This window comes from Scaptodrosophila lebanonensis, unplaced genomic scaffold (genome assembly GCF_003285725.1).
Source record: "Scaptodrosophila lebanonensis strain 11010-0011.00,11010-0021.00 unplaced genomic scaffold, SlebRS2 tig00000092-arrow-pilon, whole genome shotgun sequence".
In the NCBI taxonomy this organism is placed as follows: Eukaryota; Metazoa; Arthropoda; class Insecta; order Diptera; family Drosophilidae; genus Scaptodrosophila; species Scaptodrosophila lebanonensis.
Window position 1 is genome coordinate 5411041 of NW_022060566.1, and position 26601 is coordinate 5437641.

Here is a 26601-nt window from a genome sequence, read left to right on the forward strand (position 1 = left end):
ACGAAATAGAGCTTAAATTAAGTTTGAGAATTAATAAGGGACAGAACTCCACTGATCGCCGGCAACAACAGGTTGCCCTTCCGGTAATTTTCTTTCCATTTTGTTAAGATGACTTCGCAGAAGGTACGGACATTTGTGCTAGAAACAGAGGAACAATTGGCGCAAAAACTTGGCTTAGAACTGGTCCGTTGCGAAAAGCAAGCATTAACAAAAGGTCGTTCATTTCGCATAGGTCTATCAGGTAAGTGCATATTTATTGGTGTACGTATTATGCACGTGTGTCACAACTTGAGCTTAAGGTGACCTTCTCAAGGTGCAAACTCGGAAACATATACATACATACATACTATGTGTATATTTTCAATGTAAGGTGTATGAATGATTTATTATTGTATTTTTTGTTTTGTTTTTGTTTTGCGATGAATTATATAGGCGGCTCTCTAGTTCAACTTCTAACCAAAGCCATAACATCCACTCCTCAGCTAGACACAGCTCGTTGGGTGTTTTTCTTTTGCGATGAGCGTTATGTGCCAAATGATCACAGTGACTCTACTTTCTTTGCCTACAAAACCCACTTGTTGACCCAAATACCTACTATTTTGGAGAAGCAGTTCATCAAAGCTGATACTACTAAGCCTTTGGATGAGTGTGCCGCTGACTATGAATCCCGATTAAGAGCCGAGTTTAGCGATAACACTCTCCCCCAATTCGATTTGCTGTTACTAGGTATTGGACCAGATGGACACACGTGTTCATTGTTCCCAGACCAACCGGTTGCACTCGCTGAGGTCAAGCGTTTGGTTATACCAATTCGAAATTCACCTAAGCCGCCGCCAGAACGCATCACATTCACATTTCCTCTTATCAACAATGCCACTGATACCATTTTCGCCCTAATGGGTGCCGGAAAGGCAGACATTGTAAAAGTAAGCAGCGGGTAGTGTTTTTTATTAATATTTATTTTTAATTAAAATCTGTGCGTTACAGCGCGCATTTGTCGAGTCAGATGAACAACTACCTGCAGCATTGGTGCGGCCCACAAAAGGACAATTGACATTGATCATGGACAACGGTGCCGGTCATATCTTTTTGCCAGCAAAATGACCTAAAATTTGTATATTAATTATATATCGACATATGTGTGTATGTTTGTACATATGTAAATATTTACTGCAGTTAACTATTAAATATGCATCTATATGTACTTTTAAATGCGCGCGTATGTCGTTATACAGCACTTTTGCAGCGCAGCGTTGCCACTGCTTTGTCTGATGACCAACAAAACAACAAAATCTGGCCATACAGGCGAAACACAAGTGAAAATGCGAAGAAAAAATACATATAACTGCAATTGAGTTTTGACAACCACCAGTTAAAAACCATGAAGAAACATTCATTTTGAGGAACGACGACAATCAAACAGGATCCATCACACACAAAGCGAAATAACAACACAAGTGGCCGAAAAGGCCATGGCCTCGTCGGATAAATTTGATCCAGACCGCGTCTGCCGTGTTTGCCTGTGCGAAGTCGACGAGTTCTACTTCATCTACGATGAGGCTCCCGTGGAGCAGGGTGCCAATGTCGCCCAGATACTGAACGAATGCACGCGATACACTTGCGAGCGGTACGATAAGCTGCCGCATCACATGTGCGGCGGCTGCATCGCTTCAGCCCGTGAGGCCTATCGTTTCAAGGTGCGCGCCGAGGAATCTTATCGCTCGCTGGTATCTATGCTGGGCAGATCGCTGCAGCCCAAGAATAATTGCACAGATGTGAGTTCACAAACTGATCAAGTCGCACTGTTGCCTTGCGAGATGTGCGATAGCAAGTTCCTGAACAGCATCGAGTTGCGTATGCATCGTAATCGCCATCATAGGGAGCAAAGCTCTGTTGCCAACAGTAGCAGCAGCGAGCTTAAATGCAGGGTATGCTCAAATCAGTTTACAACGCTGCGTCAGCTGCGCACTCATTTAGCACAGGAGCATCAACAGGATATCTTTGTACAGCACCTGCAGTGTCGCATTTGCCAGCGCACCTTTTCTCGCCGGGATCACTTGGTGAGACACATGCGAACTGTGCACAGCCTTGATGAGAAGTGCAGGAGACGCAAATTGGAAGCAGCGAGTGCAGTACAGCCAGAGGAGCAGCACACAGCAACGTCTTGGTCACACGCCGGTGGTGCCAATGGGGGGGCGGTTGCATTGAGTGGTGATGAGATGGAGTCGGTACCATTCGTACTTAACGAGGCTGCCTGCGCCGATGAAAACGCTGACGACTACCAATGCAATACGAATCCCATATCCAGCAATGACGAAGATGCCAATGATGATGATGAGGCAAAACAATCTTTGTGGCTACACATAAAGCCAGAGCTATGGCTGAAAGTGGAGGAAGACAACGGTAACGTGGACGAAGGTGAAGGTGTATTAACGTCTCGAATGAAGCGTGAAAAAAAACGTAAAGGGAAAACGAAACAGATGGCTAGTGCCAATGAGGATGTCGTAGGTCTCGAAGGTAATGGCGATAATGAAGGCGCAGAAGCTAAGGAGGAGGGCCGTGCCAACACGGATATGGAAGTAAAAGTGGAGGCGGAACTGGTCAAAGGTAAGTGCTGCTGTCTGAGGTTTACATTCATAAGAAAATTAATTATTTCTTGCAGACGAGCCGACAGATGGATCGAACATTAAACAGGAACGTCAAAGAACCGATAGCGAGCATCTAGAGGACCACATGGAGCGGCACACAAATGTGGCACAATTAACTGTCAGTGATGAGGGTGTCATAGAAGATTCCAGCGATGACGATAGCTTTGACGAACACGAAGAAAATAATGATGATGATGACGAAGAGGATGTAGAAGAAGAAGAAGATGCAGATGCGGAAATGGAACAGTTAGGAAAACCCCCTAAAGTAGAAATTGTGCGCGAATACTTGCAAAAATCCGCAAACAAACAGCGACGCCGGCGTCGCAACAAGGATGAGCCCAATCCCGAAAATCGTTGTAACATTTGCGAGCGCACCTTTTCGCGTCACTGCCATCTGTTGCGCCATAAATTGTCACATCTGGAGAAGAAACCTCATAATTGTCCGCATTGTCCGAAGGCGTTTGCGCGTAGCGACCACCTGAAAGCGCATGTCCAAAGTTTGCACAGCAACAAGGATCACAAGTGTACGCTATGCAATGCTGCCTTTGCTCGCGCCGATGCTCTCGTCCGTCACAAGGTCAGCAAACACAATGGCGAGGGTCTGGACGCCGGCAATGAATTGAAGCTACACACCTGCGAATACTGCGCCAAACGTTTCTCGAGCAAGACCTATCTGCGAAAGCACACATTGCTCCACACGGACTTTCTCTATGCCTGTAAGAGCTGCGACGAGACTTTCAAGGAGCGTCAGCAGTTGCGCGAGCATGAGAAGACGCACACGGGACAACGAAATTTCCTCTGCTGCATTTGTGGCGATAGTTTCGCTCGCAACGACTATTTGCGCGTCCATATGCGGCGTCACAATGGCGAGAAACCCTACAAGTGTCGCTTCTGCGTTAAAGCCTTTCCACGCGCCACCGACCTCAAGGTGCACGAACGGTAAGTGGCTCTTTTAAGTATAGTATCTAAATATAAGATAATCATTTTTTTTTGTGTCTCGCCAGTTATCACACGGGCACCAAACCGAATCTGTGCAATACCTGCGGCAAAAGTTTCCACCGAGCCTACAATCTAACGATCCATATGCGCACCCACACCGGAGAGCGTCCGTATAAGTGCGATCAGTGCCCGAAGAGCTTCACGCAAAGCAATGATCTGAAGGCGCACATACGCCGACACACCGGGGAGCGCTACAAGTGTCCCCATTGCGATGCCTGCTTCCTGCAGCTCTACAATATGCGCAATCATTGCCTGAGCGCGCACAACAAACTGATTGAGACACGCACGGGTCGCTTGCAGCGGACAGGCTTGCTGGATGATGGCAGTCAATCGCATTTAACCACTGTGGTTCTGCCACCAGCGCGCTTTCAGCACCAACCTCAGGATGTGGCTCCCCAAGTAGTGCAAGTACACCGACAACAGCAACAGGAACAGCTGCCAACGACTATGCAGCTACTGCATTCGCCTCTGAGCTATGAGGGCGCAGCAGTAGCAACAACATCCCCACCAGTGGTTATAGCAGCAACAACAACAACGCCGGTATTGGTGGATGGCAACCAGCTAGATGTTACAACGTCCGGAACAAGCACTGCTGCCGCAACAGCCTCCCTAGGCGCCTTTAACTTTATGGGTGAGTAGAGTGCGGAGCAGGGTTCAATTCAGCAGTATGTTATTAGTATGAGATAATCAGAGTAGGGTTAAATATATTATAAATATATATATAATTTTATTATAATTATAAAAGCGTTACATTTGGTCTATTCCAAATATAAACATTATATTTCCCAATAACTGTTTAATGAAATTTAAACATTTACATAGATTGACAATTTTCATGCCATTTACAATAATATCTATCTATTTCTCTCTCCTTCTATCTCACTCTCTCTTACGACGCATCAGCCCACCTGATGTATAATCACAGCGGTGGAAATCAGCAGAGTCAAGCAAGCAATGCGAGCGGCGGAAACGATGCGAGCAAATAGCCGACGGGACCACGAACATCCATATCTGTTGCTCCGAATCGCAAATTCCGGTCTAGGTTAGATATTGTATATAAATAGACTCTAGCTTCTACTGTAGCTAGTGCTTAGTTAAGTCGTATTGGTTTGGAACTTTGTAAAAATTACTGTTCAGTTTGCCTTAACAGCTTGCGTTGTGCAATTTAATTTTAAAATGTATATGTACGTTATATTCGAAGAGCCTAAAACAATCACAAAACAAACTTTTTGCACCTCACCGAAAGCCATCCGATTCAGATGTTAAATTTAACTCTGACCCGGAATAATCAAAAACAAGGAAGAAAACTAGAAGCCGGTTGAGAACTGTTTTTTGTCGCTTCAGTCTCTGAATATTTCTAAGACAGAGTAGAGTATTAAGAATTGTTTCTTCGATTGGTCGGCATTTTTAACGAAAACTAGTGTATTTATAAATTAAAGATATTATGAATTAAATTATATTAAACAAAATATATACATATACGTTTGTTTATTGGACATGTCCGCATTTTCATAAATTCCGTTTTTATTTATGTTTCGAATTAACCATCTAATCATGCAAGCAAGATCCATGTGTAGACGCACATGTTGAAATTATAGGTGTGCCTTAAAAGCGAACCTACTTTTAAAAAAGATTTACATTTTATACTAATTCTTTCTAACAACCCATGCTATATTTGTATTATGTTTTAATTATTTGTAACGGTTTGCTTGCTAACTTTTGTTGCAGTTATTGTATTGAATACTGAAAATGCTCTTTGGTGGCAATTTTAATATACAGAACATCCTGCAGACGCCTATAATGTAAAGAGATCTTTGTAGGAGAGGATAAGTTTCATATAAGTATATGAGAATGTGACAATCTACTGGGGTGATTGCAAAAAAAAAAATTAGAGCTATTTAACAATTTTGCAAATAAGTTTTATGCAACACAAAATTCTCCAAAAGATTTTATATTTAGAATCAACATGATATTACTCATTTTGATAAAACAAAACTGATAAATACAACATTTTCCTACAATATTTTTATAAACGAAAAGGCTTTCCTTCTAAGAATGTTTTTGCCTCCGATAATTGGGAATATATTTGGGTTGTAATATACTTGATCTGCGTATGTATTGCTTTGTCAGTGTTCATACAGACAGATACCTGTTATACATTATTTAGCCTTTTATTCTTCGAGTCCAGCGTACACCAATTGAGCAGTACCCGACTTCTACATACCCTTTATTCAGTTTAAAAATAAAAGAAATAAATCAAAATATTCTTTAATTTTTAATTGCAATTTTACAAAATTTACAAATAACAATAAAATCAAATAGAGCATATAACACCTGGGTGGTTGTGTCCAGCAGTAGGCACTTGAATCATAGTAAGAATAACGATTTTTAATACGAGTATATATGTGTACTAATATACGAGTGTGTCTGATTAATTTGACTTCAATGACGACTTCCATAACTCAATTACGGCTCTCAAACGATAGAAACAAAAACCATCCAATAAAATATAACAAAATACTTTTTTTTATTGGTTTGACATATTGAGTAATTGTTAAGTTATTTATAAAATCTTTTGGATCCGCCAGAGAAAAAACTATAGGTTAGTATATATGTGTAGAAATAAATTTGTTTTTATCGCCTCTAAAATGTTTTCGAACCAAATAAAAAGCCACATACAATTTTGGAGTTTTTGAGCTGCCTAGAAACAAAAACGCCTTTAAGATTTGTATTTAAGTTGCGTCACGTCTTACATCACGCCTAAAGATTAAAGTTACAATAACTAATTATAAAGATTTCCTTTAAGAGGTGTTTTTCCCACACCCATATTCCCCCCACTTAAAAACCGAAGGACGTGTTCGACTGTGTCTAATGCTTAATACTGCACACAAAGCTATGCAAAAAAAAAAGGTAAAACCTGTTAAGTATAAAAAATTAACATTTAACGAAAAGATAGACATGGTTTTCTTACAGGCTAGCTTACACCTAAATTCGATAGCTCTCCGATTAGTATGTAGTGTCTGTAAAAATTAATGTAAAAGGTAAAGTCGAGTGTTTCCAATTTCATAAATTTCTAGGTTGCAGTTAGACATTTTAAGCGTGACGAATGAGTATTGAAAGTCAAAGTCTTTACGTTGAATGAATGTAAAAGGTTTGAAGGTCTGAACATATGCGAGAGCTGTCCTACAGAAAGTGCTGGATCCCTTTGTGGTACCTTATATATGTATAGAATAAACAAAGTGAGCCTTCCTACAAATAATTAGCTTATATTAAGAACTTGGTGTGTGTGTGTCTGTCCGTTTAAAGGATTATGGGTAGCTCTTTTGTGACCAATTTGCGATTGCTGCCGCCCGGCGATGTCGCAGCCAGTGCATTCGAGATTGAACTATTGGCGGGCATGCGACGTGGCTTGGGCAACGTGGCGAGACGTGTCTCCTCATCGGGCACCACCGTCGAGTGATGATTGTTGTAATGCCTTAAGTTCTTCTTGCTGTGATTGTGATTATTGTTATTGTTGAGCTTACGATTGGGCGTGAACTTAACTTGTTGAACGGGACGAACGGGTAGCACCGAGGAACGTGCTGCCGCAGTCTCCACGCATTTCTCGAACCTTTCGTAAGTATCGTTGCGATCTTCCTCGACAGCCGCAGCATCGAAACCGATATTGCCATTATCCTTATTTTCATCGTTGGCAGTGTCGGAGTCATCGGTGGCGAATTCCACGTGAATGCGCGGCATAACAAGCTTGCTAACTGGACGTTTGGTCTTAAGGGGTCTCTTGCTGGCGCTGCTGCTGCCTCCGGCGCTGCGTCTTCCCAAGCCGCCGCTCCGGCGCATAGTGTCGGCTAAGATGCGGACTTTCCTCACGGGGGATTTGCAGGCCTTCTGCTGGTGGGTAGCGACCAGACGCTCGGTGGGATTACGCAGCGAGTTTGTCGAGCCTTTCAAGGAGTTGAGTTTGCTGAGCAAGCTGCGCTTGGCCAGCGGTGTCTGCGATTGCTTCGGTCCTTCTGGAGCCATTGGAAACTTGCGCTTATGCAGATTTCCCGTAGTTTTGGCGCCTACTGCGCTCATGTTCGTGTTTAAATGCGTTTGGGATGGTGTCTTGCGCAGCGACATGGTCGATGAGGACATGGCCGACATATTCTTCAGGGATATGGGCGTGCGTTGAATGGCAGAGCCGGGTGCCGGAGGTGGAAGCATTTTGCCGACAGTGGAAGGAGTAGCATTGCTATTCTGCTTGCGTGCTGAGCTCTGCTGCTCCTTAACCTGACGGCGTTGCTCCCAATCGTTGGCCATGCGTTCCAGAATATTTTCACCATGCACAAGAAATGGGTGATGCTCCCGCTCCACATAAGCATGAACCAGCTCAGTTATTTGCTGCTCTATCTTCGGCAACTTTGCTGTAATGGTCTTACGTTCGCGCTCCTCTTTAAGCAGCTGACCACCGCGATTATTGTAACGATTAGGTTCTTTGGCCTTAGCCTCCAGCGCTTCCATGCGTTCCCAGAGCTCGGCACGGCGCGCAAAGAGCTCAAACAATTCCTTGTTATTGTTGTAATACGTTTTGAGATCGTCCAGCTCAAGTTCGTGCAACTCTAGTAGAACCTCGCTATACCAATTGTTCTTATAATCATAAAAACGATCGCGCTCCTGTTCCGATTTGAGCGTCAAGTCCCACCAGTCCTTAATCTCGACGCGCAGCTGCTCAATATAGGTCTTTAAATTTTGTCGCCGCAGTGCCTGGCAGCGCTTGAGCTCGGTATTAAGGATTTCGTAGGTGGTTCGTGTATAATCGATAGCCTCACGCACCGGGCGCATGACCGATTCATCTGTTTCCTGCAGGCGTTCCCACAACACATGGATCTTGCCACGCATGTCTTCGATGCGAGTGCGCAGCTCTTCCACCTCTTCACCGTAGGTCTTCTTAAGCTTGCGCAGGGCATTGAAGGTATCTGGCGTAAGGTTGTGATTAGGTTGATTAAGGAGGCGTTCCTCCGCATCGGTTTGTGGCAACAATTCCAGCAGCTTCATATCTTGCTTAATTTCATCACGCAACTTATAGAGTTCGTCGGTACGGCTATCGCGCTCTGCTCGCAAACGCTCTAAGTGGTTACGAAACTCATCCATTTCCTCCGCTTTTGGCAGCGGATCGGCCAATAGTGGCAGCGGTGGCTCATCCAATTCATCACACAATACCTCCTGTTGCAGCAGCAGTTCACAGATTTCGGCGCGACGCTCTTGCAGCTCTGCCCTCAAGTGCTGAATGCTCTCATCCAATTTAGTTTGCCAGATGGACAACGGCATGCCGGCGGGCTTCTCGCCTATGTCTATGGTTTTGTTTAGGAGACGCATTACATCGGCGGCCTCATTGCGCAGCGTACTGATCTCGGACTCATAGATATTTAATCGCTCCTCGGATTCTTTGAAAACATCATTGAATATACTACATGCATGGCTGTTCAGTTTCTCTAAATATGCCTCGCGAGTCTCGGGACCAAACATGCGCGCCCATAATTCACACAGGCGGTCTACCTGCTCAGCGGTCATTTCCAATATTTTATTCTTTAGCTTTGATTCGGACATTTTTCTTAATTTAATATTAAACACGTTGAACGAAGTGCAATAAATTTGTGTAAGCCGACGAAATTACAAAAAGTTATGACACAAAACTAAACTTCCAGCTTCAGAGCTAAAAAAATGACGCCAACTCAAATAAAAATTTCGGTAAATTCGAATTGAAACCGAATCGAATGCAACACTGTTGGAAAAGTGCAACAAGAGCGATAGTTGATATACAATCGATATGTCGATATTTAAAAACTGATATAATCGGTAGCGAATTTTTTTCAGAGAATATTTTAACTGTTTTTAATCCATACATTTGTATGTTCTATGCATAATGTACAAATAGTAGTGGAATTTATATTGTGTGCTGTATTAGAACTTTATTCTTTGAGTAGCAGAAAAGTAAAAGTATAATTTTTCTTTATTCAAAAAGAGTTGAACACTCGGCTCTTTCAAAAATTTGTAATATGTTGATAAAATCAATATATCGATATTTATTAGATTAAGACACCATATCAATATGTTAAGTGTCAAGCAGACTAAGGTAGGGCTGCAATACAAACATATCGACAGACTGCATTTGCAGTTGCCAGATCAACCGCATTCACACACACACACACATGGAACACATGCTTGGTATCCCTGAAAAATTGACATTCGCGTAAAAAGGCAAAGTGTTGTATTGCATGAAACGCTGGCAGTGCAGCGTTTTCAGTTTATTTTCATACGATAATCTATTATTTGTCGAATGCGCTTTTGATAATTGTGTGCCTCGATAAAGTGCAAAACTGTTATAATTGCAAAAATGATATAAAAGGCTAGTTAAAAGTAGACAAACGTTGTTCTACTTCTCTTCATAACACACACACATACACGAATTGCGCTGCCGCTCGGTCGGCTGAGTGTCAACAGCTGCCTCTTCTAGGTCCACACTCAAAATGTCGGACATTAAGTAAGTTACATATTTGTGGGATGGAAACCAAAAAAACCGATAATGTGGTGAAATCATGAAATGAAAAATATATAATGTTGTTAATATCGCGTTGAAATTCCAAAGTGCTCAAAAGTACTTCCTTCTGCTTAAAGTTTGTCTCTGTGTGTGTGAGTGAGTGTTCATTTACAACATACATAAATATATATATATATATATATATATATATATATATATACGTATGTATGGTGTATCGGGTGCGAATGAGATGTGTGTATGTGTAGTGTTCAATGGACATTTGCGGCTGCAAATTGCAGTTACATTGGGCTTTAGTATATATGTGTATGTGTATACAATTCGTTTTACCTTCTAGTGACGATCTGCTTCACTATGAGCTCGGCGACGATCTCGATGATCAGGCGCTATTGGGTGCCGACGAGGATGAGTTGCTGCTTTCAGACGAAGGTAGGTGGCCTGTCCCTCCTTTAATCCTTGAAACCATGCAAAGGTTTATTGATTTTTGCCATTTTGCAGAGCTGGAAAAAGATGTTACCAGCGAGGTAAAGCAACAAATGCGAGCCGAGGCCGAGGAATGGGCACAAGAGCAACTGCGTCAGCAGGAGCGCAAACGCGAGGAAGTTCAACCAATAGAAACTTCAATTACAGCGATAACAACAGCAAAAACTGCGCCACCATCAGCCGCAGCCGCTGCTTCATTAGAAACAACAACATCTACAACAGCCACAACAATGTTGTCAAGCCAAGACTGCGCACTGGAGCTAACAACGTTAAGCCCTAAAAGCCATGTAACAATAGAAACAACAAACTCCACAATTGTGGCAGCTGCCGAAACAACAACAGCAACCGTGTCAAACGATGTTCAACAGATTACAGAGCTTGCACCTGCAACATCGACAAGCAATATGGAGCCATTGCTGCCACTACCTAATGCGGATGCAGCGCCAACAAGCAATTTAGAAAGCGATAGCGCTCCAGTTATATGCAGCAAGGAAGCCCAGGACAATGGGGTTGACCAGGAAAAGGTCCAAGTTGAGATTGAAGATGCTGCTGGCAATCGTGATGTTGATGGTGAGAGTGCTGGCGTCGCCGCATATTCGCAGCTGGCCAGCTCTATGGAAAGTCTACCTAGTACCAGTTCAGCCTCGGCATCAGCATCTGAGCTGCAAGATCCGCGCGAGGATGATGAAGAGCGCGAAGAGCGCACTAATTACAAGACCGCCAGCGAACGTGCCGATAGCAACACCGGCCACAAGCAACAGTTGCTGCCGCATCCAACGCAATACCAACAACAGCTACAGGGGCGACATCATGGAGGTGCGTGGGTTATTATGCCTCAGATACTGGGCATATACTTAACAAAAATTAGTAAACAGATAAACTTGTTTTTTTCAAGCAAGCTGCAAGTTTATACAAAGAAGAAATTCCATTACATTTAACTGATCTGTCTGTTTTTCTGTCACCAGTCCAGTTATTTAAAAGCTGTGCAAGGTTTTAGGAGTATTTCAAGATTAACATAAGCCTATTGTAATTTTTTTAAATTGTTAAATTCCTTCATTTTGTTATTAATATTTTAAAGTACACCAACAACCAAGCACTGCTTTTGTACTGATAGGACTCGCTTACTTTTACGAAAGTAAACTAGAATTAGATGCTGTGAATGGGCAGAAATTATGATTTTGGGCTTTCTATGTGACTATGTTAACTAATTTACACATGTTCGCATGCTTTTCGCAGACAAAATGCGGATGGTCGGCGGCGGACCGCGATTCATGCACGGCGGCAAACAGCGAGGCATCGGACGCCATCATTTGCTGCGCAATCCCACGTGTCCAATGTTCATGGGTCAGTTATCGCATCAACAGCAACGTCAGCGAATGATTGCCATGCAGGCGATGCCACCACCAGCACGTTATGGCATGACGGGTAATGCACAAATCACTCTTATGACCGCTCCCTTAACTACCCTAACCCATCCTGCTCCCGGCGGTACATGCCTAATACATGGTACACCCAATCCGAGCACAAATCTTAATCCACTAACAGCAACACAATGTCTCATACCAACATTAGCACCACACCAGCAACAACAACAACAACAGAGTACACTAAACAAGAATACATTCATTCCAGGACAATATCCACCACAGCCAACACCAACACAACAACAGCAACAACAACAACAGTCGTTGTACTCCTCACCCAACAATCCGCCACCTCCATCAGTAGCTGTAGCCTCCATGTCCGCCTCCCCGCATCTACACAATCCACACCTGCTGCATCATAGTCCCAACAATGCGCCGGTCAACGCGTCCGCACCACCAGCGCCACAACCGCCCCATTTGCTGCCCCACCCGCAGGAGCAGATGCGAGTTGGACTCCTTCAGCCACCGTTGCACTCCGCATATCCGCCCAGTTTTCGAAATGGCGCACTACTTGGTCAGGGTCCGCCATCGCAGCCACCTCCGGGCATGCGTCCGCCCCACTATCGCAATGTACCACCCTATGGTGGTGGTGTGCCAGGGGCATCTGGCTATGAGGGTGCGCCGCAGCCCCTCCATCTTGGACCAGGTGGTCAGTATATGCGGCCGCACAATGGCTGGCGTCCAGAGGGTGTGGCGCCTTTGCCCGGCGCCCACAACGGTGGTGCTGCCGGTGGTATGCGTATGCCCCGGCCGCCATTGCAAGCGCTGCCGCCACACATGATGCCCGGAGCGCCTAACTACGCCAATGGGATGGGCATGCGACCCCCAATGCCACCACATCAGCAACAGCAGCAGCAGCAGCAACAACAACAACAGCAGCAACAAGGACCTCCTGTGAATGTGCAGACATCACCATCGTCAGCTGGACAGCAGGGTCCGCCAGTTCCACAATCAGCAGCCGCGCCAGTCGCTACCAACCCTGGAGCCGCATCGTCTGCGCCACGCGTTAGCAAAGTGCTAATCAATCCGAATTTTAAGGGAGGCGTCGAGGCGGCCACCAATAAATTCATTAAGGAGACACATTTCATGCCGGCCATCAATAGCGAGGCAGAGCTCTTGCGCCAACAGGAGGAGTTCATTAACAAGAATCGCCAGTACTTTGAGAAGCGTCGCATGGAGCGATCACCGCCGGCAGGCCAAAGTTCGGTGAGCGGACTGAGCGGAACACAACAAACACTGGAGCGGCGACGCAGCCGCAGTCGAAGTCGTTCGCGCGGTCGCAGTTACTCGCCGTTGCCCGCGCAGAAGCGGACAGAGCGTGAGCGCGAACGTGATCGCGAACGGGATCGGGAGAGGGAGCGTGATAGGGATCGCGAACGCTACGGCGGCAGCAGCGGCGGCGGTGGCAGTAGCAGCACCACAACTCGCGTAGCAGCTGGAAATCGCGTATTTCGCCGTGCCAATAGTCGTGAGCGCGACGAGAATCGTTCAGCGGTGCCAACAAAGCGGCGGCGCAGTGGCTCGCCCGTCGGTGGCACTCGTAATCCATTCTCGGGTGAGCCGCGAGGACGTGGCAATGAAACAGGCAGTCGCACCATAGTGAGTAGAAGCTGCAAAAAAGCCCCCCTATCCTTAAGCTAAACGATATTTATTACAGCAAAGCGATGAAGATGAGGAGACCCGAGCGTATCGGCTGGAGATTGAGAAGCAAAAGCAACTGCGTGAGAAGATTATGCGCGACAAGGAGTTAAAGCGTCGGCGTGCGGCTGAAGAGAAATTGCACGAGGTAAGTGCGATAGCTGGCTCAGTTATTATAGAAGTTGGCTTTTCAGCTTGATGCAATTTCAAAAGTTTCCAAGCTTTAAGAATTACATTCAACAGATATCAGATCTTATTCGGGGAAATTTTATAGTTTTTAGTTGAAAGTGCAAGAATTATCGTAATTTTTAAAACGTATCCAATTATAGGTAAATCAAAAAATCCTATATGTATATTTTTAAGTTGTAGGATTTTGAAAACGGGTGCAGGGTGAAGAGTATACTTTAACCTTTAACTCGTTTTATATTTGTTTATCTTTTAACTTGGGCTTTACATTAAAGCAAATAAACAACAACAACAACACCAATGGCTGTTGTTCATCTGCATTACAGGAGAAACGTGCCGAACAGTACAGTCCGGCGACGCCAAATGAGGCACGTGATGCAGAGACGTCCTTGAACGCGCCAAAGGCACGGCCCCTTTTAGTCACGGAGCGCAAAGTGATTTCGCTAAAGCGACGCGAGGACCAGGAGCAGGCGGCCAATCTGCGCAGTCGCCATCAACAGCAGCAGCAGCAACCACGCAAGCAGGTGACACCGGCAAAAATAGCGCCAGAGGCTAAGCGCAGCATAACCGAACACTTGGCGCCCTCCAGCAAGCATCAGCAGCAACAACAGTCACGTGCCGCTGGCGGCACTCCTCCTCCCAACAGCAGCAGTAGCAGCAACAACAACAACATGAGCAATAGCAACAATAAGACGCGCGATTTGTTGCGTCTCTGCACGTCCAGCGATGACGAAGTGGAGCTGGACTATGACGACGATGCGCTGCTGCTGGAAGAAGAGGACCGTTTGCTGGCAACGCCCTCGCCGCCACCGCCAAGTCGATCCGGTGGCACATCAGCGAAACGCTCCGCCACGCCCGAGCTGGTAGTCAATCGTAATCGGAAACTGGTGCGTGGATCGGCGATACCAGCAGCAGGGCATGCCGGCGAAGAAGTAGCAGCATCAGCAGTGGGCGGTGGACAGCGTAAGACGATAACCGCCAGCGGTAGCTTCGGCTCCAATCAGCGGCGTGTCGTCCTAAAGCCCACCAGCAATGGCAGCGAACAGCAGCAATCATCGCATAGCAGCAGTGGTGGCAACAACAGCGGTAGTGGTAGCGGTAACAGTAGGCAGCGTGAAAGGGAGCGGCGGATCCGTGAGCAACAGGAGCAACAGCTGCTCCAACGCAAAGGAAGCGGCGGGGGAGGCATATTCGATCGCTTGGAGAAGCGACAGGTTACTAGCAGTGGCAGTGGGAGTGGAAGCAGCAACAAGCAGCGCAACAAAGCGCCCGCACGCATTGTCTTGAAGCATGATTAGAAACAATATAACTGGAGGACCAGCATCGCCATCAACAACAACAACAACCACATGATTTCTTCTCTTTTTTTTGGTTAATTTTTTCCCTTGGCTGCATATTTTATGAAACCATGATTAAGAGATTCTATTCTATATATATACCATATAGGAGCATATGATGAAGTTATTAATTAAACAAACACATGTATATGCCCCAACAGCAACAACAACAAGAATGGGCAGCAATAATTATCGCTTGCCTGCCTGCTGTTCAATTCTTATTGTATAATTGTTAACTGTAACCCATATGTATTGAATTATATATATGATGACCACACACACATTATATAATAACACCTTACACTATTGACCACCCCAAACATAAACATAAGAATCTTTAAGCTTAAGTTCAAAAGTTTCAAGCAAAGCAACATAATTGTGTAGAATGTAGTAGAAAATAAATATATATACTAATATATATAGATTTATATAAAAATCTCTAATATTTAGATTAGCATTAAGTGTACAATAATTTGACTAAACGCTAAATTGTGTTTTTGCGTTGCCCCCCGAAGAACCCCCCACCCTCATAAACCTGTATTTAATTAGTTTAAATTATATTGTACATTTTGTTTGCATAGTTTTTTTTTTAATTTTTTTAAGATGGCTGCTCTACTCACATACCCTTTTCAAGTATGCGTAGTTAAACCGTCGCCCGAACAAGAACAGACTCAACATTATGTTTGTCATTCTATATATATACATACAGATATATGTATAAAACATCAACATTGTGTCATTTATAATTTTACAGGAACCAAAATTATGATTTTTAAGAACAAAGACGTGACTATCGATTGATTATTATTATTATTAATATTAAATTGTATATTTTTGATATCGCTCAATATTGTTGCAAGTATTTCTTCCCTCAGTGTATTTTGTATGTATTTAAACAGTCTGTCCTAAATGTCTCGATATTTTATACACAACTTTTTTTTAAAGTCATAAAGGCAATATAATGTTACATATAAATGAATTATAATTTAAATATGATAACAATACAATACAATAATTATTTTTGTCAACACAATACTAACTGTCCAACTATCAGCAGAAAACGTTTAGCTATAGCAAGTCAAGTTTCTTCAGTCGAATGTGTTTGAAAAAAATGTGTGCAAAATACATACAAAAAGCAATACCGTAATGGCCTAAAACTAATGAAACAAAACAACTTCAATTGTGTACTCAATTTATAGAAATATACATACATAGATATAGATATGTACAAAATTGCAGAACAGAGTAGAGACACACACAGCATACAATTACCACAAAATGTCGAAGCAGTGCATTCAAGAAAACCAACAAACAAAATCTGCAAGCCATACAGCTTACAAATATGCTAGACAAACTATAAGAAACAAAAACAAACAAACAAAAAAAATCAAATTATAATTATACTATTGTAAACATAAAAAGTAACATTATGAGAAACACTTCAAATAAAATTGCAAAACCAATTCTATAATTCTATAATAATTATATAAACCTTTACATATATACACAGTGCGCGGAATATGGAATGTTCGATCATGCTAAGTAACATCGTCTAGGGATTTAGAACATTTTTTGCAAGACGTTAACATTTGTTAAACGAAATATATACACAACAAATAAAAGACAAGAATTCGTCGAATGCAAACAAATATTTCACATACATTAAATATTTTAATTCAATTTTTTATTACCACACTTCATACTTCAAGAAAAAGATGTTGGATTGCTTTAATTATACTCCAGAGAACGAAAACAAAAACAATTAATTGTAAGCACGTATTGTTACTGATTAATGAAATAATAATTATATATATATATATTGTATTTCAAAAATTTTATGAATATACTATATATATACATATACATACATACATATGTATAGACGCTTATGACTTAATTATGTAAACAACCAAATGCGAGAAAACTAGCACAAATATTCGGCACTTAATTGAAAACAAATAACAGTGAGTTGATTTGAGATTGTCTAGGCGATAAGATATAAGTATAGTATATAGAAACATAATTGGGGCCCAGAAATTGTAAGTAGTTGCGAAATCAGCCTTTCAATGTTTAAAGAGATAGGCAAACCAAGCGACTGTTGTCTGCAACTTCAGTCCAGTCTTGTCAATCAACAGTGCAGCCTCTTTATATAGGCAATTCAGCATCCCAAAATATATATAGTACACAATGCAAATTGTTTTTTAATTGTTTTTACTAAATGTGCAAACGAATTGTTTACCAACTACCAATTACTACTTTTTATAATTCCCCGTAAAACTTACACACACACAAACAATTTTGTTGCGTCATATTGAAGAATGTTAGTCTTTAAAAAGATACATAGCGCGTATCTATCTCTTATGTTTATGTTTAGATAGTAAGCCTCGAGATCTAGATCGTGTTAAGAGTCTTAGACAGCAGCATAAGAATATGAAGATGGAGGAAGTATGAGGAGAAAGAAGCGCATACACAAATTATTACACATTAATGTATACATATACAAATTATTCATGCATTATTATTCTTATATATTACGAACTAATAAAAACAAAGTATATTATATATACATATACATACCTATATAATATTTTATGCAAAATTATTCCAAAAGCGTTTATGGCTTTTAAGCAAAACAAGACAAAAGAAAAACAAAAGCACTTTTTGCGAAATGAAAAGAGCAACAACAACAAACAAGACAAAAAACAAGCAAACAAAGAACAAATGCAAACCAGCAACAAACCAACAACAAAAAAGAAAGTCTGTGATTATTTTATATATACATATATACATATAATTATTACTATCTAATTGATTATTATATTTATAATTACTTGCATTTTTACTTTCCTCATTTTTTAATGCGTGTACAAAAACTAAGCTAAAAAAAAAACAAACAAAAACAACTTACCTAAAAACAAGACGTAGCCAATAAGCATTTAAACTACATAATATTAGTTAACTACACACATGCATTCAAACACACACATACACATTAGCATCAACACACTCTCACAAAGACAGCTACAATCAATCAATCAATCACACACTATAAGACACCATTAGAGCCATTTATATTTGCTAAGCTACAATTACACACACACATACACTATATATATAGTATATATATATATATATCTTATATATATATATATACATAATCTCTCTCTACCATATAACCGCACATAGTCTACAGCTAATTGTGATAATAACTAGTTGAGAAAAAAAAATCTGTGTAAGTTCTTCATTCTTCATTTTTACAATAATACAATTATTTTTTCAGTTCTCGCTTTACATCCATTAATTATTGATTTGTTTTTATTGTAATCGTTTTGTGAAACAACTTCATTCGATTCGAGACTTATTTTCATTTACATTTTCTATTCTACATTTTTAATTATATGCCTATATATAGAAATATATAATCTGTGTTCTATAAGACTTTAATGTGTATATACCTAAAAGGCACAAAAATCTGAAAACTGTTCTTCGACGCTTAGTTTAAATTTATTTAATGTCTGCACGAAATTATTTACATTTATAGTTTAAGCATACCAATTCGTTTATTGTTAAATTTGTTTATACATTTTTGTAACTTTCAATTCAATTTTTTTTCAATTGTTGTATCGATTTCTAGTGTTAATGTAACAAATGGTGCAAAGAATCTAACCTCAAAATAAGCTCTGCCAAGCTAACTTGGTCCTCCAACTTGTACCCCCTAAGTCTTACATCCCAGCTAGTTCTTTTCCTCTCTCTCTATATATATACCTCTTCGCTCTCTCTATCTCTCCCTCTCTTTCACACACGTTTGTTTGCCGATATTATCTCTATTACGTACATCTATAAAACGAAGAGCTCCTAAGTTAGTTTTTAATGGAAGTCTACACAAGGAACTAATTTTCTTTCAGCACGAATTTCTGTACAAAAAGTGAAGAAAAGACGTACAAAAAACAAAAAAAAAAAAACAAACAAAAAAGAGAAAGAAATTGTTTACAAAAAACTGAGTAAAATAATAAAAAAAAAATTGAATGCCTTTAAGGGCGGCAAGAAATAAAACGCGCGGCCCCCACAACGCGAGAAGATTGCGAAAGAACTTGAAGAAGACTAATAAAACTGATACTACATATATATATATATACATCAATAGTATATATATATAAACATATTCAAATTGCAATTTGTGTTTAAAATATGGGTGGGTGGGAGTGTATCTAAAACTTTATCATATTTTATTTAGCATCTGTACTGAAGACTCCACGAAGAGCTTTGCCTGAAGAATCATCTAACGATCTTAGGCGGAAGTAAACTACAACTACTACTGGCAGATCTTGTACCACATAAAGATCGTGATCTGAAGATGATGGAATTAAAATTGATATTGTGTTTTTTTGCTTATTTAATCTTAAATCCCCAAATTGGAGCTAAATAAATCAGTTTTCCACTCATTCGTAGCATATTCAAGGATATTTCAAAAATGATTCTATACATATCGCATAAATATCTGACGATGCTCTTGACATTCATGGACTCGAAGCTGCAAACAGTCGGCAATTGTCACATTATAGTAAATTAAGTCTGTCTCGCATAAGTCTCGTGACGGACGCAGATTAACAACAAAAGATTTATGAAAATGTCAACATTAGTCGAGCCAGGCGCGAGCTCGAGCCCACAGCATTGTTCTCTTCCCATCATAATAATAAATTCACTCGCTACGATGCGCTTCATTAGATGAGCAGCACAGCTATGATATGGAATTGGTAACTAAAGATGATTATACAAGTATTTGTAGGCCTGATTGTTTGCGAAAACAAAAATAACTACGGCTGTTCTTATTTCTGTTTTCAATCAAATTTGTCGAAATTATTTTGATTTTCCTCCTACCTCTCATATAGGAACTGTAGCTTGGTCAATAAATTCTTTTTTTTTTTTGACAACGGAATAATAATATTTCCTCCCGTCTTTTATTTTCTGCTTAAAAGCGTACAACTCAGCTCAAAGAAACTCTAGTTACTTTATACTATACTAGTCGTCGTATATATTTTGACAACCCTGGAGAAAATGTGAATGGTTAGTATGTTCGTCAGATCTGGTAGATCGTGAAAATAATCTTTGAGTTAAATAGAGCTCGAATCTAAACCATTTAAAATGTTTAACTGAGATGAGTATTAAAATATAGATTTTAAACAACTGTAAAATATAAAGCAAGACATGCAAAACTGATTTGATACGCCCATAAGTATTCGAAAATATATTAAAGACGGCTTATAGAAAGATTTGCATAGTTTGTCATAAAATAAGTGAAGATAAAATGATTTTAAAACTCGAACTGCATAATTGAATTTCTATAAAAATGTGCATATATTTAAAATCAAAGAAGCATATCTTAAAAATAAGAAATTATGCTCATAATAGTTAAACCATGAGTCAGCCTAAGAGGACAATAATCAACTTGTGAAGAAAAACTATACAAAGAGCAGTCATATGGATTGCTGTTGATGATGAAAGATTTTAAAGCAAAAGACTGTTAGAGAACAATGGCAGGCAAAGGTTGGAATGCTTTTGAAGCCTATTAAACCACATACATATGTCGACTACTGTTGATAGATAATAGAATCGTTACTACTATAAATTTCAAACACGACGACATTTTGTTAGGGATTCAAAAATTTGATAAAATGATGAACAACACTTCATCACTTTAGAAATTTTGGTATATGATAATTGTTCTATATATATATATGTATGTACATATACAGTGAAAACTCTCTTGGCCGGACACTCACGGTCGGCCAATTTCCGGTCCGCCCAAGGAGAGTGTCCGCTTAAGGGGATACTTAAATACTTTATACACCTATCGAATGTTTTCATAAAAAGTGTCCACCGAAGAGCGTGTACGGATAAAAGAGGTGTCCATTAAGGGAGTTTTCACTGTATGTACATACATTCTATCGATTTATCTAAGTATTTTATACATGAATAAATTAATTTATAATAAATCTAGTGTGAGAAGTACTTCAGCTATAAAAAAAAAACCCACAAAATTGGGTAAAAATTATCTTCATTTCTCTACTTACTTTACTTTTAGTTTAATGGATAAACTCATTTTCACATACATATACTTATATCGACTACTGTAGATGATAGCATTAAATGATTGTTGAGACAATTGCTGGGCGGCTCGCTATTGGACAGCCTTGATTGTTGTCGAACGTGTTGTTGTAAATTGATTTTTTGTCGTTTTCGGAAAGTGCTTCTGCCATCGTATTGAGATTGAGGCTCAGAGCTGAGAAGCGTTTCGTTTTCATATGTGTGTGTGTGTGTGTGTGTGTGTGTGTGGAAATTCTGCGGTGATGGGAAATTGTCGTCAGTGCACGAGTAAAGGTAAAGTCACGGCCAAGCTTTATGGTTTCGCACATAATGTGTGTGTGTGTGTCTGTGTGTATGTCTGTCTGTCGTTTGTAGTTTGTATTGAGGGGTATCTTGGGTTTTTCGCACAAGAATTGCATATATGTATAATAATTGTGTGAAGTGCTGACTTCGACTCCGACTCCACAATTATGCAAAGTGCAAGTTCAACGGAAAAGGCCGTGGCATTTATTTTTGTTGTATTTGTTTTCGTTTCGATTTTGATGTCATACCCCTGCACCACAACAAAGTCAACCACCACCCAATGAATAATACAAATTAATAACAAGCAGTACGCCCCCACCCCCCTTCCGATCTCCACACGACCACGCCCCTGCCAGTCAGCTGCAGTTTATTCACTTAACTCCGCTTCATTGGAGCAGCATAGTTTTTTTTTTTTTTGCGTCGCTTTTGCTTTTGTGGTTTGCTCGGCTTTATTTCTACTGCTGCTGCTGCTGCTGTTTTTCAAAATTAAAAATTAAATTGGTTTGTAAATATAATTAGTGGGCGTGCGACAACAGCAGCAGTAGCAACAACAACAGCAGGCAATGTGATGCAATTTTAATATTGTTGTGCAGTCCGACCGAACAACCAACAGTTGGCAGCAAGCCAAGTCATTCACTCACTCACTCACTCAGATTACTCAAAAGTTCTAGACTATGGGAATTTCGAAGGGCAAACAAATGAACGCATTTCGCTTCTATGGGATATAAGTACTGATTTGGTTGAATCGAAACAAAATAGTTATAGACCTATCCCGACAAAAGGTACTTTAATCCAAAACCTAACCAATATTCATACAAAGGTATAAAAAGTATAGACACACAAGATATTGAAAAATATGAATAATACTTGTACAATTATTAGTTTACAAGTAGTAATCGAATTATATTCCAGAAGCTCCAAGTATTTTATGAAAGTTTTGACGACAATTTTAAAAAATATTTAAATATGTTAAAAAAATTATGCCCAAATGGCCCATTCTACTGATATCCAATGAAAGTTCAGGTGAACTTTTTGAGCTGCTTTATTTAGATACAAATCCTAAGAGAACATTCGAACATGGGCAAAACATTCCGAAGATTTAGGATTCCATAAGATGCTTCCCAAACGGCAGGTTGCTGGCTTTCGTTCCAGAAATTAATGCACTGTGTACAATAAATTGTTGAATATACTTGAATTAAATTTGTAAGTAGTTTTAAAGATAATTTTAATACAGGGTACGCCATCTTTTATGTCGGTATGTAAACATTGAATATCTTTGAAAATAAACAACCGATTTTCAAGTATGAGATATTTTTATTTAATTTGGTTCTGTACAATTTCTTCAGACTAATTTTTGAAAACAACATCAATCAAGTCAATCGGTTCACTAATGACAAAGTTATTCAATATTTACATACCGACATAAAAGATGGCGCACCCTGTATATACATGTATACTACCTATATGAATCCAATTGAATATTGGCTGAAGCTTAACTATACAAATGGAATTTACGCATAAGCTCTAATACTTTAACGACACCTCTTACTGAAGAGCAGAAACATGCATTTACAAGTACATACGAGTATGTACATAGATATTTTAATTTCGGAAATTCCGGTCATTTTTTCATAGAGACAAGCGAAAACATTCATCTGAGATCTTTTCTGAGTTTTGCTTGCAGTCTCTGGATTTGCTGAATAAACAACTAATCGGGTTTTAATGGTACATAAGTTCCTGTTAAGAAATTTGGGTTCTGCTAAATGATCGTAATTATCACATTGAGATGCCTCTTTTTGTGCTATATACCCTTGCAACGGTTATATTGCTTTTCGTCTAATATTTGTAACGCGCAGAAAGAGACGTAATATATCTCATATTTATTGGATGAATGAATGATGAAGATATACTTGAATTGAAACTTAATTGGAAAACAATATATATTTTATTGCTGTCATAAGAAGGAGTTGTTTTTAAAAGTTGTCGTAAAAAGATATCGGAATCAAATGTAATAATAAAAAATATGTTTTCATAACGAATCATTTTACAAATTTTAACTCTGTTCCGACTACTATATAATATAGCTAGCATATGGCAAAGATCAGACTTTATAATGCTATTAAAACCAAATTGGATATTAGGAAGATTCTCGAATAAAACAGAGTGTTAGCAGGGTTCGGGTAGGATCGGTCAACTATAATATGTATAGGTTCCACAGGATTGAACAGTCTTTGTTGGAAAAACTTTTCATTTGTTTATACCAGACAGGGAACGTCTCTACACAGTTTGAATGGGATCGGTCAACTTGATCAAGAAGCTGTTAAGACAAATATTTTCTACGCAAATTATAGAAGTATATCATGAATGTAATGTTAGTTTTCTGTTACAACGCATTACTTTATAAGACCTAATTGTGAAAAAGCACAAATTTGCATGCAAATTGTTTGCATGTGTGACCGTAGCTTTAGGAACAATCAGTCCTGAATAAGTGAAGCTGTTATGCTGTAGATGGGCCTAAATAAGAAATGACGTTGGCGTAGCTTTCTGCCCTCACTGGCCATAATACGCATACGGCCTGTGTGTGTGCTCAAGAAATTATGGGGTTGTCTGTAAGTGTGTGTGTGTGTGTGTGTGTGGATGCTGCGTGCATGAATTTGGAGGCTAATTCGCGTATTCACGGGGCTTTTAGGCGCATTAAAGAATCATTGTATTCAAGAAAGAAAAAAAAAAATAGTTTCACAGGCGGTCGCGCATCCATGGCCATTTACCATTGCTGACCGACCACGAACCCGACCGCCCCCGCCCTCGTCCCAATCACACAGACCAAGTTAGCATTAACTGTTTTCACATGCTGTGTTGCCATCACCAGCAGCACCGCCTCAGTGGTTGTCCGAAGTGGTTGTCAAACAATGTGCCGCCACTCATAGGCAAGTGCAAGCATCGGCATTAGCATCTATGACTGTTCCTATGTGACAATACTCGTATACAATATCTATATCACATATGATGTATGTGGGTGTGGGTGTGGATGTGTCTGCGATAGTTGTAGTTCGTTGGGTGTTACATTTTAAAAAAGTTACTTAAACATTGTGCGGCTTCTCAAATGAGTCACAGCAGCAGCAGCAAATGGATTCAAATTGGAAGCAGTTGCAACTTTTGAAATATGTTTCATACTTATGTATGTGCATGCTCCCCTACACTGTTCAAAATAATGGTCTAATATTCAAATCTAGTTTCAATTTCAATGAAGAAGATTATAAAACAAACCGAAATATAACCTTTAAACAAATCAATTTCGAAAAGAAAACGATCAACAAGTCAGCAGAATGTAAGGCACTCGGTTCGAATCACGCCGAAATCATCATGGGTGTCAAAGTTATCACAAGATTTAATAATGGTCAAACCCAGGACAGATCTTAGAGGTTTTATTATTTAAAAGGGAGAACAATGACCAACAAATTCCATAGATACACAGTTATTTAGTTATTTATCTTGTAGCCTGTATTAATTAGAGAGTAGCAAAAACTCTCTTGGCTGCTCCCATTCCATGTTTTTCTTTTTCGTGGCCTTAGACTATTTTTCACAAGTCAAGGGCGTAGGCAGCTTTTACCAAAGGGGGGCCAAAAAAATTAAAATTTTGATTACATAATGCACGATGTATTTTAAAAAAAACTTATGCATATGATCAATGAAAAAACTTCAACAAATCCAAACTCAGATCCATTTTAAGGCGAAATGGTGCTTCATAACAATGAACGTGTGGTCGACTTTAAATGGCAAAATTGTTTGTAGGGCCTGCCTACGCCCTTGTCACAAGTGGTTATTCAGTGATAGGGTTATTATATGGTTCTAATTTATTATTAATCACTGAAAATAAAATGAAATTAATTTTAAAATAATTATCTTTAAATGAAAGTTAAATTAGCTTAGCTTTGGAGTTGAAAATAATGCTAACTACTTGTATAGTGCTACAATACCAAGTTTTATAAATGTGGACTCAGCCACGTCTGAAATCCAGGCTTGCATTCAGACAGACAAACGGATATAATCGAATTCTCAAGCAGGTTAAGAAGATGCGCTTAGACTGTCTAGTACTATGTAGTACACCCTGTCACAGGACGTTATAATTGTACAATGAATTCTTGCAATCCTGCATCAAACAAACAACAATTTTTTGAAATCGTCTGAATTGAATTTTTTCGAAAATGGAAGCACATGATTCAAATAAAATGTTCGTACTACTACTAAGTACTAGTGATAAGAAATTTCCAACTGACTGTAACTTTTTTCACTTTTCGGTTAAAATGTTGTATGTATGTGCAGATGTGTATATTTGTTGAAATTTATGTATTTGAAGTAAATACCTACATACGAGTACGACATGTGCCCTGTTTAAGTTTAGAGCACGACAGTTGCGCTCTTTGTTGCCAAAACTATGCCTATGTGTCTTTTTTTTTTCTTTCTTTAATTACTTTCATAGAGGTGTGTATTTGTATTATGTACATATATTATATATGTAGTTTGTATCGTGTTTATGTAGCTTCTTCATTTGCTGACATTGCCGTTGCGTATGGGGGCTTTGAAAAGTGAAAACTTGGTCACAGCTTACTGCAATGCACGTTTCAGTTTTATGACTCACGTACCTATCTGACTAACTAAATCGGTTGTGGGGGGTACCGATATCATATGCGAGTGTTTAGCTCCAATTCGACTCTTGATTCTGTCTAATTACGCAGCTCAGGGTCAGTTAAATTATTCAATTAGCATTTGTCATCGTTTATGTTGTGCTCGTTGTTATTGTTAATTGCCATAGATCGTGGGAATATTGATAGATAGACAGGTACGACAGTACCTGCAGTTCCAGTTCATGACATATCGCTGTCGTTGTCATAAAAACTTTACATCAATGCGAGTTTTGTGTGGTTTCCATTTCCATGGCATAAGAGGGCCAACCGGCCGGTCAA

The 26601-nt window shown here is 39.9% G+C and overlaps 4 protein-coding genes across 5 annotated transcripts; 3 read left to right on the plus strand and 1 right to left on the minus strand.

Moving 5' to 3' along the window:
• Positions 1 to 11: 11 nt before the first annotated feature.
• LOC115627236 (probable 6-phosphogluconolactonase) lies at positions 12 to 1212 on the plus strand. The gene is made up of 3 exons (XM_030522859.1): positions 12 to 241; positions 433 to 926; positions 988 to 1212. Exons 1-3 carry the CDS (start codon positions 109 to 111, stop codon positions 1102 to 1104), a joined length of 744 nt encoding a protein of 247 aa, XP_030378719.1. The 5' UTR covers positions 12 to 108; the 3' UTR covers positions 1105 to 1212.
• A 61-nt stretch (positions 1213 to 1273) lies between these two features.
• On the plus strand, positions 1274 to 5118 carry LOC115627235 (zinc finger protein hangover). Its single transcript, XM_030522857.1, has 4 exons — positions 1274 to 2607; positions 2663 to 3587; positions 3653 to 4278; positions 4551 to 5118. Exons 1-4 carry the CDS (start codon positions 1473 to 1475, stop codon positions 4631 to 4633), a joined length of 2769 nt encoding a protein of 922 aa, XP_030378717.1. The 5' UTR covers positions 1274 to 1472; the 3' UTR covers positions 4634 to 5118.
• A 1032-nt stretch (positions 5119 to 6150) lies between these two features.
• LOC115627080 (protein regulator of cytokinesis 1) lies at positions 6151 to 9285 on the minus strand. Of its 2 annotated transcripts, XM_030522629.1 has the most exons (2): positions 7191 to 9285; positions 6967 to 7137 (listed from the first exon to the last, which is right to left on the minus strand). In XM_030522629.1, the coding sequence occupies exons 1-2, from the start codon at positions 9231 to 9233 to the stop codon at positions 7084 to 7086; spliced, it is 2097 nt and encodes a 698-aa protein (XP_030378489.1). In that variant the 5' UTR covers positions 9234 to 9285; the 3' UTR covers positions 6967 to 7083. The 2 variants fall into 2 exon arrangements, with proteins under 2 accessions (XP_030378488.1, XP_030378489.1); XM_030522628.1 differs by having other exon boundaries at positions 6151 to 9285.
• A 551-nt stretch (positions 9286 to 9836) lies between these two features.
• LOC115627408 (splicing factor, arginine/serine-rich 19) lies at positions 9837 to 17029 on the plus strand. The gene is made up of 7 exons (XM_030523063.1): positions 9837 to 10167; positions 10520 to 10611; positions 10681 to 11481; positions 11902 to 13485; positions 13522 to 13688; positions 13747 to 13875; positions 14240 to 17029. Exons 1-7 carry the CDS (start codon positions 10154 to 10156, stop codon positions 15209 to 15211), a joined length of 3759 nt encoding a protein of 1252 aa, XP_030378923.1. The 5' UTR covers positions 9837 to 10153; the 3' UTR covers positions 15212 to 17029.
• Positions 17030 to 26601: the final 9572 nt, after the last annotated feature.